The following is a 13807-nucleotide window of genomic DNA, read 5'->3' on the forward strand; positions in this document are numbered from 1 at the left end:
TTCCTATGTAATCATTAGTTTAATCAGTAACTTTGAGAATATTAATTGTAGAATCGACAAAGTAATTGTTAAAAAGTAATCGGACCCATCTCTGAGATTCATGGTAACTTCTTTTCAAAAGGTCGAAGCATTATCTAATAGTAAAGTCATCGGAAGCTTAGTTTTAAACTTTTAACAAAGTAACAGTTTATTATTTTCATCCTAGCTATTTATTCTATTTCAAAACTATTTTTATCTTGATATCAAAAGTAAATCATCTGCAAAAGATATGGATCCCAGAGATGAGTTTCCGTGGCATGCAGTCCAGAACATAAGATATTATCCAGGTTATTTATAAAAATACGAAAAAGAGTGGCATTAATGGAATCTGCCTGTTTAGGTCATATACGATGGTCGATGTTTGTTTGACAGCTATTGGCCAATTTCACGTATATCGAGATCATCATAATAAGTTTATCCTGAAGTTTTGGTCGACGGGGATAGATATAAAGGAACCAAATATTAAGTGCTTCATATTATATATCAAGATAATAAAAAAAATCATGTTGAGGATGTTCAAATCGGCATTTGAAGCAAGAAGTATGAAATGGGATCACACAGACTTTCATGTAATTTTTTTATATAATATATACTGTTATGAATTAAGTCAGGAACCTTTAGTTCAGATGATGTCGTTGGTTCACGTCTGCCATGGGTTTTTTTAAAAATTGTTTTGTTATAAATTAGGCCGTTTGTTTTCTCATATGATTTCTTTCATATCTTCATTTTGGAACATTGAATAGCAGATTTTATGTGATGGGTCTTTCTTATTGTTGAAGGCCGTACGGTTGCATATAATTGCTTACATTCAATTCATATGAACTTTTGTTGGCAATCATACCGCATCTCTTTATTTCTATATTAGTAAATTTATATCTTTTCGTTTTAGACGGGTTTACCAAAGGTTCAACAAGACAAGATGAGTGGCCATCGACAAACTTTACGGAACAAGGAATTCAAAAGAAAGGAATTCACTTAGATGTAGAAATAAAATCCAAAACACTGGAGTTTTCGACTTGCTTGCAAGACAATGTCATTGGGTTAGTGACAGATGTCTTAGAAATGGCAAATGAAAATACAATTTCACAAGAGCTACAAGATATTGATGTCATCTTAAAAGGACGACATTCTGGTAATTAAAATAGAATAATATCAAGATCAGAGCACGGTAGGCAGCCGAAGTTCTTAATTCTATGGATTTGTTTTAGTTAATGATTTGTTTGCTTTTGATGCAAAAGAGTTCAGTAACACTATCTTTCAGACTTATTAATTTCAAAACTCTTTGTTTTACATTGAATTTGTATTACCCTTAACCTTAGTTTCTTTTTCGTGTTTGGTGTTCGATTACAATGAATGTCATCATCGAGGAACAATTGTCCCGCTTTCTATAGACATACTCAACAGAAAATTTTGTCATGGCTTGTTGCTATTATTATTCGTTTAAATAAGAAATTTGATTTTATGTTTTTGAACACTTTGTTCTCTTTAGTAACGTTATAAAGATATATAATCCTTGTGTGGATTTTTCAATTTGCACTAAAATTTGAACGACAAAATAGCAATTATAAACATGAATCCAGTCTGGTCCGACTTGTGAATTGAAATGACTCCGAATATAGGAATGATGAATATATGATTATTTTTTGGTTAATGTTTCATTGATTGTTACCAAATATCTCTTACTAATCATAATGTTTCAGAAACAAAGACAGACTTAAGTGACCAAACACAGAGTGTTGCAAGTGATGGGAAGATAAGTAACCAACAGAGTATTGAAAATCAAGAGGACTTGGTCATTGATATACATGCACGGGAAAAGTTATCCGCTTTAACTGTGAGTAATCGTTGCCCACTCTACAGTAGATATATAAACTGTCCATACATCTCTGTTCTGTGTCTGTTTGTCATTTTTAACGCATTTCTACCATTTTTTCTTAACAACTACGACCAGAACTTCTATTTGGAAAGCTTCATATTGGTAAAATTTATCGGTTAAATATTTTCAAATCAACAACTTCAAATATTTTATTGTACTTCTAGTTGTTGAAAATGTTCCTAATAACATTAACGGTACCAATTTTTCTCCACCAGATGCGCATTTTGACAAAACATGTCTCTTCAGTGATGCTCGTGGCCAAAATATTTGAAATTCAAAGCTTATATAAAAGATGAAGAGCTATAATCCAAAAGAACAAAAAAGTATAGCCAAATCCGTGAAAGGAATCAGAGCTTTGCATGAGGGAGAAACATTCCTTAATGTATAATAATTTCTAACATTTTGTAACAGCAAATTTTAATAACACAAAAAACAAGAATGTGTCCAAAGTACACGGATGCCCCACTTGCATTATCATTTTCCATGTTCAATGGACCGTGAAATTGAGTAAAAAATCTAATTTAGCCTGTATAGTAAAAAGATCAACTAATAAGGAACATGTGTACTAAGTTTCAAGTTGATTGGACTTTAACTTCATCAAAAACTACCTTTACCTAAAACTTTAACCTGAAACTCACACTTTTAATTTCTATGTTCAGTGGACCATGAAAATTGGGTCAAAAGTCTAATTTTGTTTAAAAATATGAAAGATCATATCATAAGAAACATGTGTACTAAGTTTCAAGTTGATTGGACTTCGACTTCATCAAAAACTACCTTGACAAAAAACTTTAACCTGAAACTCACACTTTTAATTTCTATGTTCAGTGGACCATGAAAATGGTGTCAAAAGTCTAATTTTGTTTAAAAATATGAAAGATCATATCATAAGAAACATGTGTACTAAGTTTCAAGTTGATTGGACTTCGAATTCATCAAAAACTACCTTGACCAAAAACTTTAACCTGAAACTCACACTTTTAATGTCTATGTTCAGTGGACCATGAAAATGGTGTCAAAAGTCTAATTTTGTTTTAAAATATGAAAGATCATATCTTCAGGAACATGTGTACTAAGTTTCAAGTTGATTGGACTTCAGCTTCATCAAAAACTACCTTGACCAAAAACTTTAACCTGAAACTCACACTTTTAATTTGTATGTTCAGTGGACCATGAAAATGGTGTCAAAAGTCTAATTTTGTTTTAAAATAAGAAGGATCATATTTTAAGGAACATGTGTACTAAGTTTCAAGTTGATTGGACTTCAGCTTCATCAAAAACTACCTTGACAAAAAACTTTAACCTGAAGTGGGACGAACGGACGGACGCACAGACGCACGGACGAATGGAGCCACAGACCAGAAAACATAATGCCCCTCTACTATCATAGGTGGGGCATAAAAATCCGTACAGAAGTACTGGCTACTGGGCTGGTGATATCCTCGGGGACTAACAGTCCACCAGCAGTGGCATCGACCCAGTGGTGATTATAACATTAACGGTACCAATTTTCCTGCACCAGATGCACATTTCGACAAAACATGTCTCTTTAGTGATGCTCGTGGCCAAAATATTTGAAATTCAAAATTCAAAATCTTGTATAAAATATGAAGAGCTATGATCCAAAAGATAAAAAAAGTATAGCCAAATCCGTGAAAGGAATCAGAGCTTTGCATGAGGAGCTACAAACAATGACACTAAGTTTCCTATTATTAATTGCTAATGAAACCAGGAGATTTAATAAGAAAACAATATCCTACATTTAGATTCTGTGTTTATTTTACAAAGTATTTCTACGAGCATACAATATACTTATGCATTTGTATACGTTATTCAGTGACATTTAAGCAATTATAATCATCTTCTCTTTTTTTTTCAGCAACGAAATAATCAAACCGTATCAATATTCGTCATCGAGCCTCATATTGGTTTATAGTATGTGACACGTTTTTAAATCGGTTTCTTATTTATTATCTACTTCCTGTGCCCTTTGTCACTTGCGAATTTTGTTAAAAATATCACATAGAAAAAAATGGGTTTTTATCTGGTCGGATGTTATTCAAGTTGATTCAACCATAAAAGAAAACTGGAAAGAACATTTTTATCTTGTACATTATGGAGTGGAAAAGCCGACATAATTACACATTTCTTACTATGTAACATGCAATTTTTTAAATTATTAAATTTAATTTATGTATGTTTTACATCCATTACATGAATTTCTACATTTTTGATTTGTAAAGTGAAACTTCTTAATGTTTAAATGCAATTTCTTAAACTTCAAGTTAAAAATCAACAAATCAAGAAGTATTAAAAATCAATAATGAAACAGTTCCACAATATTCCACACGATATCGCTGTGGATCCATTTCAAGTCGTACCTTAGCCAACCCGTATCCAATATTTACTTACTTTTACAAAATCATACTTTAAATTATATTATGTGTATGCAACACAATGTCCAAGTTCTTTTGTGTAATTAACAAAATACAATTAAATACAACTTTATTTTTTGGTATACTGGTACTCATGTTCAACGCAAAAATAAGTAGAAGTTATCCTTCACCCATTTTCTATTTTTATTGTTTGTTTGCGGTAAAGATCTACTTGTTGTGTTATTTATGAAGGCATTTGAATCTTTTTGAAGCTAAAAAGGCAGCACAGAATATTTTTTTTAGATATAATTGTCTGGTAGGTTTAATTATCTAAGCCAGTTAAGAGAAAATACAGATATGTCATGAGTCCCAGCAAATTGTGAGTGAAATCCGGAGACAGCAGTTTCTGCTTCAGCCCACACACATTTGAGAAACAAAACTTAAAGTCATCGTTTTTAAATTACATGAACTATTTACAGTTCAATTACTGGTCGATTTCTTACCAGATTTAGGCCACTTGCACCAATCTGCAGAAGTCGATGTGCATTTCGGTGGATTAGGGTACGGTCTTTGTCGCTACCTTTTGCTAAGTGGGATAGCACTAGAGTAAGATCCTTTTGTGGTTGTGTCATGATTGATTAACGAAGAACTGGTACATTCTGTTATCTATTTGTCTCATATAGTGCCATGAATATAAAGCTGTTTGTCGTAAACGAATAAGAAAATATATATTTTTGATTTGAAATTACTTCATATATCAAATCAATAAAGTCTATTTTTTTGTATTTGTATGTTATATATTATAAAAAAGGACATAACAACTTTAATGCACATATAATAAAATAGTGGGTACTTGTTGGTAGAAATTTGAGTTAGCTGAGTACGAGTTGGCTAATTACATAGATCAACTTCGAACTCGTGCTGAATATTGTAGAACTATTTCATTTTTGACTTGAAAAACTTCCTGATATGTAAATAAACTCATCATAGATACCAGGACTAAAAACATTTGGATTTGTAAATTGTTCATTTTCAACATTTTAAGAGATTATGACGCGATGCTTAATCTCACAGCAGGAGGCTACAATTACATAAATAAGAGTTAATTGAATGGCGGTTGATAATGAAATTTATGAATTTTATATAACTTTGGGACAGGATAGATTAGACCTATTTCATAGGGAATTTTGTCTCTTTCTATCACTTAATACTGGCTGTCACATTTTCTCTATCTATAATGATGTTTTTTTTTAAATAGACAATATTTGCATTTTACCTCTAATCAATGCTCCTCTATATAAATAGGAAGATGTGGTATAAGTGCCAATCCTCCATTCAAGTCACAATGAGCAAAAATTTAACAATTGTAGGTCAACGTACGGCCTTCAACAAGGAACATTGGCTTACATCTCACAACAATATATAAATGGCTAGTGTAAAACAATTCAAATAGGGAAACCAACGGCCTAATATATATATAAAAAACGACAAACAAGAAACAAACGACAACCACTGAACAACATGTTCCTGACTTCGGACAGTCACTGTCTGTTTGACATTACTTTGAATTTTTATTAAACCAAAATGGAAATGCTTCAATGCTTGTTGTCTAAAAGTAGGTCTAAAAGATTTCACGTTGCAAGACATTGCATGGGTTCTACTTCTTGTTGTATCTGTAGAACACAATATTAATATTGTTTAATTTTTATTTTTAAGGGTAAGAACGGTAATACAGATGAAGAAAAGAAAAGGAAAGATGAGACATATAAATATGGTGATGTATCTGTTCTATGTTTATAGTATAATGCACTTTATTTAGTTTATTGCATCTAGGATGCCAAATTAGAGTATTGACCCCAATTGCATGGTCAACTGAACATTGAAAATTATAGTGCAAGTGGAGCATCAGTGAACTATGGACACTTTCTAGTTTCTGTCTAAATTTAGGAATGGCAGAAAATCATCATTCAGTTACCATGGTGACAGTTTGTTCTTTAATCTTTAAACATTTATCAACTAAAAACCAGCAATGATAGTACTTCATCTCTTAAATTTGATAATGTCATCAATTATATTTCATAACAATTGGATCATCATCAGCTTCAATCTATTGCAAGTAGATGTTTTATCTTCAAAAAACAATTTTCAGAGATCAAGTGATACACAGTAGTAGCATTAAAACTCCAACTTGAACTTTGCCTAGTGACAATATTGCTCAAGAAATTTTGTGTGCCACATACACTTAACTCAATTTAATCGTGTTGCTATTCTTGAAACTGTAAAATATAGACAAAATATGAATTAGAAATGGAATATAAAATATAAAAATAAGCCAACAAAACTGAAATTATAGATTTCATGATTCCTTAGTCACATTCACTAAATTATTGTTCCTAAAGGCATTTGATAAAGTAGCAAGGGCAGATAATAATGCATACACATATAATGTGTTGTTTTTGCGACATAAGAGTAACATCAACATATAATTGTATCACTTATGTTTAAATTTGAAAAGGAAAACATCTCCCACTAAATGTCATTGTATTTCTTTCAACTCCAAATTTGTTACAAGGATATAGATATAAGAAGATGTGGTATGAGTGCCATTAATGAGACAACTCTCAAGCTAATCCACAATTTGTAAAAGTAAACCATTATAGGTCAAAGTGGCTCACACCAAAAACAGCTAGCCATAAACATTGACAAAGGCCCCCAAAATGACTAATGTCAAACCATTCAAAAATGAAAACCATTTATAGTCTAATCTATATAAAAAACAAGAAACACTAATGAAACACATCAACAACGACAATTACTGAACATCAGATTCCTGACTTAGGACAGGTTCAAACAAATTCAGAGTGTTTAAACATTTTAATAGGTACAACCTCTACCATTATCTGAAACAAAAGCGTAAAATATAGACATGATTTTATAACGAACAATTTGGAATTTTCTTTTTAAGCCCCATTTATGGGCATGGCGGGAATTTCTCGCTACAGTGAAGACCTGTTGGTGACCTTCTGCTGTTGTTTTTTCTATGGTCGGGTTGTTGTCTCTTTGGCACATTCCCCATTTCCATTCTCAATTTTATTATAATTTGTGGTCTGTCCGTCTGTTCGTCTGTCTGTTTGTCCGTCTGCTGGTCCGTCTTTCCCGCTTCAGGTTAAAGTTTTCAGCTTCAAGTTTTTGGTCGAGTTAGTTTTTGATGAAGATAGTACACATGTTTCCTATGATATATGATCTGTCTAATTGAAATGCCAAAGTAGAGATTTTCTCCCAGTTTCACAGCCCTCTGAACATAGAAAATGATAGTGCAGATGGGGCATCCGTGTACTGGGGACACATTCTTGTTTATTATCTTTTACGATATCTGCATGAGGATTAATAACCTTCACAAGGAAAAGAGCATACATAACTCCTATAGGAATAAGAGTTTGGTTTCAATGGTAAAACCTTTATCACTATACAAAAGTATGTGCTGAAACACATCTCTGTTGGGGGTAGCAAACAAAAACAATAATCAAATCAAAAGGTCTTTCCACGGAAATAGACCTAATTAAAGGGTTCCTTGTAATATACTCTTTTGTTTGCAAATGTACTAGCTGGAATGAATATAAAAAATATTTTGTTATAGAGAAAAGAAAATAATTAATTTTTGTCTTTTTGTGGTGTCAGATTGCTGTCTCATGGATGTTTACCCCACATTTCTTATTATTCATTGTAATAATTCATAATGTTTCAGACATAAAGACAGATGGAAGTGACCAATCACATGATCAAAGAGAAAAGGATGAAAAAGGTGGTGATGCTTCAGACAACAAGAAAGACAAAATTGGACATTCAAATTTGTTAGACTGTGATCAAAATGGTAAAGTAAAAAGTAATGGTTCAGAAACAGGGAAAGACAATAGTTGTCAGACAAATGATGCTGACAGTGTTCCACCAAAGAGTGCACCAAGTGATGGAGATAAAAGTAACCAACAGAAAACTGGTGGGGAAGAGTTTGCATTCCCCATCAATAATGAATTTAAAAAGGTATACACTTTTAAATAATTTTTTAAGTAATTAACATCAAATCCAAAGTAGAGGGTGCAAGTATATATATAAAACAAAGTCTTAATTAAAAACAACGTTCAAACCTATGATAACATTATCTATATAGTAAATTTATTTTTGTTTATGTACAATGTTACATATTTGTTTTTCGTTCATTTTATGTACATAAATAAAGCCTTTAGTTTTTTCGTTTGAATTGTTTTATATTGTCATTTCTGGCCATTTTTTTGTGGTGTGGGTTTTGCACATTGCACAAGGCCATACGGTGACAACCTATAGTTGTTAATTTCTGTGTCTTGTGGAGAGTTGTCTCATTGGCAATCATACCACATTTTCTTTTTTTTTTAGAATAAGTATACTTTGCAAGACATTGTGTTCTTACTTCTCATCGTATCATAAAAAACAAAGGATTAATTATGATTTTTTTTTTTTTAATTTTAGGATGAGAAAGGTAAAAAAGATCAAAATGAAGTAGTCAAATCAAAAACAAAGAAAAAGAAGGATAGAACAGATAAATATGGTAATTATCCCATTCTATGTATAATATAATTTTATATATATATAGAGCCCTGCATTGAGGATGCTGGATTCCCTTCTAGTTTAAACTTTGTCCATCTGTTTGTCTGTCTTTCCATAAAAAAAAATGTTTAAAAAGGAAAAGAAAGTTTTTATGAAAGCATATAAACTTCAAAAGTATTATGCATTCAAGCCAATAAAATTTTACACAGTTGTTATGCATTATAATTCAATTTGGATATACTGTTTTAGTGGAAAATTGTCTATTATTTTTATAAAACTTAATTAGTTTTTATCTCCATTGGCTCTAAGGACCATGTGAGCCATTGTCATAATTTTTTATCCATCATCCGAGTCATAAACTTCTAGAAAGATGTTTTCCCCTGAAAGTATTTAGGAACTAATTTCAACCAAAATTATGGAAAAATTCTTATGGTAAAGTTTGTGTTTTTCATTCTGGTCAGTCAACTAACATGGCCACCATGGCTAAAAATAGAAAACAAGGGTAAAATGCAGTTTTTGGCTTATATAATAAACTGAAGTAGATAGTAACTGGAGTTATTGCCCCTGTCAGAAATAACTATTATAAGAACTTTCTGTTTTTTGGTTGTTATCTTGAAAACTGTTAAAGAACAAGAGAAATTTTATACAGAAAGAATGTTCAGCAAAGTTAATTAAAAACCTACAATAAAAAGTCAAACATGACCACAATTGTCAATTGATATCTAATAGGATTTATTGCCCTTGAAAGATGATTTTTCAACCATTTTTTTTTTAATGTTCTTCACAAAGACTGTGATAAATAGACAGCAACTGCAAACAATGGAATTGGCAATACACACACATTTATATTTACTAAAAAATAATTCTGTTCGATAATTAAATACTATTAGTTATTACTCAGTGTGCAATTGTCTTAATACAAGAATTTATCAGGTCAATAAAATTCATATTTGGTGAGGCGTCAAGCCAAACCTAATATGAATTTTATTGACCCGATAAATTCTGTATTAGGACAATTGAACAATGTGTAATGAATTTATCCTGATTTTGTTATATTGCATATATCATTGTATTCAAATTCAATAGGGTTGTAACCATACATACATGGTCACAAAAAAGTTTGTGGCCAATGCAAAGCCTTTTTTTCAGAAGAAAACTAATGACAAAGCTAGAGTAACATCCCATGATCTAAACCTTTCCATTTTCTAGAATTCTTAATAAACTCTTAATCTAAATAATTCTCTGTTATTAGGGGGGTCTCATTGGGGGGTGCCGATCCCGGATCCTGCTTACCGTTTTGTCACATTCCCGTTTCCCGCTTACACTATGTACGTAAGCAATTCTCATTTTTTTGTCATTTCCCGGATCCCGCTAGACCTCATTTCTCGTTTTCACGACACAATAATTTGACTTTCACATTTCAAGCTTACAAAAAATCGGCAATCCCGCGTCACGCTTAGACCCCAATGAGACCCACTATTAGGACAATATCAACCAAATATATTTTGGATATTTAATCTAAAACTGTGAAAAAATCAAAAATATTAGGACTATAAACCAACTCAATTTTTTATTATTATTCAATGGTTTAAGGAAGATAATTCCAATTGCAGTAATAAATAAGGGAGATAATTCAAATTGACATAATAAAAAAATGGTACTGAAATTTATTAGGACAATATTAGCCAATCAAATTGCGAGAAATTACTCTAAATCAGGATAAACCTTTTTATACCCCTTATAACTGTTTTACCTTGGTCTGTCTATCCGCCAGTTAGTCAGTCCATCTGTCTTTCCCTCCCCTGAATATTCTATGTTGCATCTCTCTCAGGAACTACATTACAAAGAATTTCTGAAATTTGGTTTCAGGGTTTATGTTAGTCATCTATACCTAGACTTGCTACATGTCCCTTTCTAATTATGTTTTTTCTTTTTTTTTCAATTTTGCCCCTTTAATAATTTTCTGCTATAACTAGGAGATTACAATTATACTGACATCTGCAGGAGGAAGGGCAATCAGTAGGCTGGCACTTATCAGTAAACATATAAATTAGTAAGAGAGAAATAATAGAAAGGGAATTGTAGCAAGTCTAATCTATAACATGCATTGCTCTTTCTGATTCATCACTCAACAACTTCCTCCAACTGAAAATTTATACTTTACAGTTTTACCACCTGGTACTACAGTACAACATCATGAATACCATGAAAAAATAGATATTCTTAACATTGGTTGTGACAACGTTGTTGTAAAACATGAGAAGATAGAAGAAAGAAGAGGTATGCTATCATCATTCAGTGAAAATTATTTATTTGAGGAACACTTTTACCTTTATCGCCAAATCAGCAGTATTATAAGAAATCATCTCATCAATGCAATTAAAACCCATTATCCTAATCTTAGCCATCTCGACTCAAACCTTAAAAACTATTTTAGATCCCAATTAAAGATATTTTGTCGAGTGTTGTATAAAACGGAGTTGTGCAGGTATGATTGCAAATGAGACAACTCTCCACAAGAGACCAAATGACACAGAAATTAACAACTATAGGTCACCATACAGCCTTCAAAAATGAGCAAAGCCAATAGTTATACCACATAGTCAGCTTTAAAAGGCCCCAAAATGATAATGCAAAACAATTCAAACGAGAAAACTAACAGCCTAATTTATGTACAAAAAATGAATGAAAAACAAATATGTAACACATAAACAAATGACAACCACTGAATTACAGGCTCCTGACTTAGGACAGGCACAAACATACAGAATGTGGCGGGGTTTAACATGTTAGCGGGATTCCAACCCTCCCCTAACCTGGGACAGTGGTGTAACAGTTCAACATAAGAACAAACTATAATCAAAGTACTGAAGTACTGAACATCGGATGACCGCAAGTTCTTCTGTATGGTCAAAAGCACTTGTCTCAGAAAAAAAATCACCCTGAAAGTGAGGTTAGTGTACATATGTAATTTTTTTCTGAGACAAGTTCTTGTGTGGAAGATAAATAAATGAAAGGGAATTCAACAACACCGTAATAAATATTATATATATATATTGTAGGGATACAAATCAATATACTCTGGTTTATATTATATTAATATTTGTATATTAAATCAGGGACTTTCTATACTTAGTACAGAAAGTCCCTGATTACAGTTACATGTAAATATAATTTTCATCCATTTGTACATCATTATATTCTACTAATTATTAATTGTGCAGTGCAAGTGCATGGTGGACACTCTTCGATAATAATTTGATTTTTCTTATAGATTGATTTGATTAGGCATTCATATTTTACCGCAAAACGAGAGTCAGGACCAATAACTCTGCATGCATCTATATACAATCTTCACTTCCTCTATAGGAGATTGTAATCGTTCTTGAGATATTCTTCCGCATGTGTTAACACAATTTGTCTACACCTCTGCATAGATATTAATAATTTTTACTTACATACATAAAAAACATTTTAATGTTATCAAATTATGTTCTAAAAACATTATTTCATGAGTATTCATTGAAGAAATGAATATATAGCAAGCGATAAGGAAGTTATTTTCACACGATGATGTCAGCGTATTTATCATGTTTATAGATCGGTTAAAAACCCAAAACTAATTTGCATAATGGAAATTTAGGCAATAACAATACATCAGAATGATCTCAAGGTCATCCTCTGAAAAAGTCAGTTGAAAAAGGCTTAACTCATCAGATGGATACAAATCCAAATACTGCACAGAGTGGACTTATGGACTATATAAATCAATCCATGGAATTATGCAAAATAAGGTCCACATTGCCCCCCTTTTTAAAATGGCTGGATCCTCCCCTGTTCCATGCATTTAAATGTTTTATATTTCCATGCATTTATATGTTTTATATTTAGTAGAGACTACAAAGACAACCACCCATAGTTTAGAAACAATGAATGTTTTGTCAGAAGTGGCAAAATCTGTTGGGCATATAATTGGACCTAAAGAATCTGGAACTTGCTGGAGGGTTGGTAATGATAAAATTATTACTGCTGCGCACGTTGTAGTAGATAATATATGTAAGTAAATTTATATGTACAATGCAGTTATATCGTTATTTTCAATTTTTCTTTGATCTGAAAATACTGCAGTGGTCAGTAGAGTGATATAAAAAATTATTGCTAGAAACTAGGGACACACGTTGTCAATGTATTTTAACACCCAAATTGTCATAGGCAATATAGTTATAAACAGATTATCCTTGGTCATCTCAACTCAATTGTTTTTCTCACTTTTCCGTACAAGCTCAAGCGAGATGACCAAAGATAACCTATAATTACAGTACGTACTATAAATAAAAACTTTATAAAAATAAGTAGATGTGGTATGATTGCAAATAAATGGATGAGACAACTATCAACCAAAGTTCAAATTAAGTGGATGCAAACAACTATAGGCAGCTATATGGCCTTCAACAATGAGAAACCCATGGTTGGCTAATTAAGGCCCCTATACACTAGAAATATGAAACAATTCAAGTAAGAAAACTAACAGCCTAATAACATTAAAATTTGCGAAAAAACAAATACATGTATGCCAAACATTTTGTCATCATGTTGGCTATCTGACAGGTTTCATGGTAGTACAAGAGACAAAGGGTAAAATCTCTACCATGGTCAAACCAAGTACAGTCTTTTGATTTGTTAAATTATATAAAGCAATTAAGAAAAAAAAGATTTAATTTTAACTCTCTTCATTGTTTTGAATATATCAATTGTGTTTGCCAGTTAAAAATATTTTGATCCTTTTCAGAACTTAAAATGACCCTCTATCCTTATTTGAATTGACTTTTGTTGCAGGTTTGAAAAAACATCTGTCATAGATACCTAATAAATGTTTTCAGATATAGAGTTAAGATTTAAGTTTTTACATACTGTGAATACAATTGAATGACTAATGAGG

The 13807-nt window shown here is 31.7% G+C and overlaps 2 protein-coding genes across 2 annotated transcripts in view; one reads left to right on the plus strand and one right to left on the minus strand.

Moving 5' to 3' along the window:
- LOC143063537 (tRNA (guanine(27)-N(2))-dimethyltransferase-like) overlaps window positions 1-13807 on the minus strand; it is a 197922-nt gene that overhangs the window by 143255 nt on the left and 40860 nt on the right. The gene's annotated exons all lie outside the window — the stretch shown is intronic.
- Window positions 1-13807, plus strand: part of LOC143063536 (uncharacterized) — a 49509-nt gene that overhangs the window by 17137 nt on the left and 18565 nt on the right. Inside the window, exons 3-9 of the mRNA XM_076235738.1 lie at window positions 929-1171; window positions 1740-1873; window positions 6007-6064; window positions 8036-8328; window positions 8791-8869; window positions 11035-11148; window positions 12760-12924. Of these exons, the coding sequence (XP_076091853.1) occupies window positions 929-1171; window positions 1740-1873; window positions 6007-6064; window positions 8036-8328; window positions 8791-8869; window positions 11035-11148; window positions 12760-12924 (1086 nt within the window). The remainder of the gene's footprint in view (window positions 1-928; window positions 1172-1739; window positions 1874-6006; window positions 6065-8035; window positions 8329-8790; window positions 8870-11034; window positions 11149-12759; window positions 12925-13807) is intronic.

The sequence above is a fragment of the Mytilus galloprovincialis genome, chromosome 2, assembly GCF_965363235.1.
Source record: "Mytilus galloprovincialis chromosome 2, xbMytGall1.hap1.1, whole genome shotgun sequence".
Classification (NCBI taxonomy): domain Eukaryota; kingdom Metazoa; phylum Mollusca; class Bivalvia; order Mytilida; family Mytilidae; genus Mytilus; species Mytilus galloprovincialis.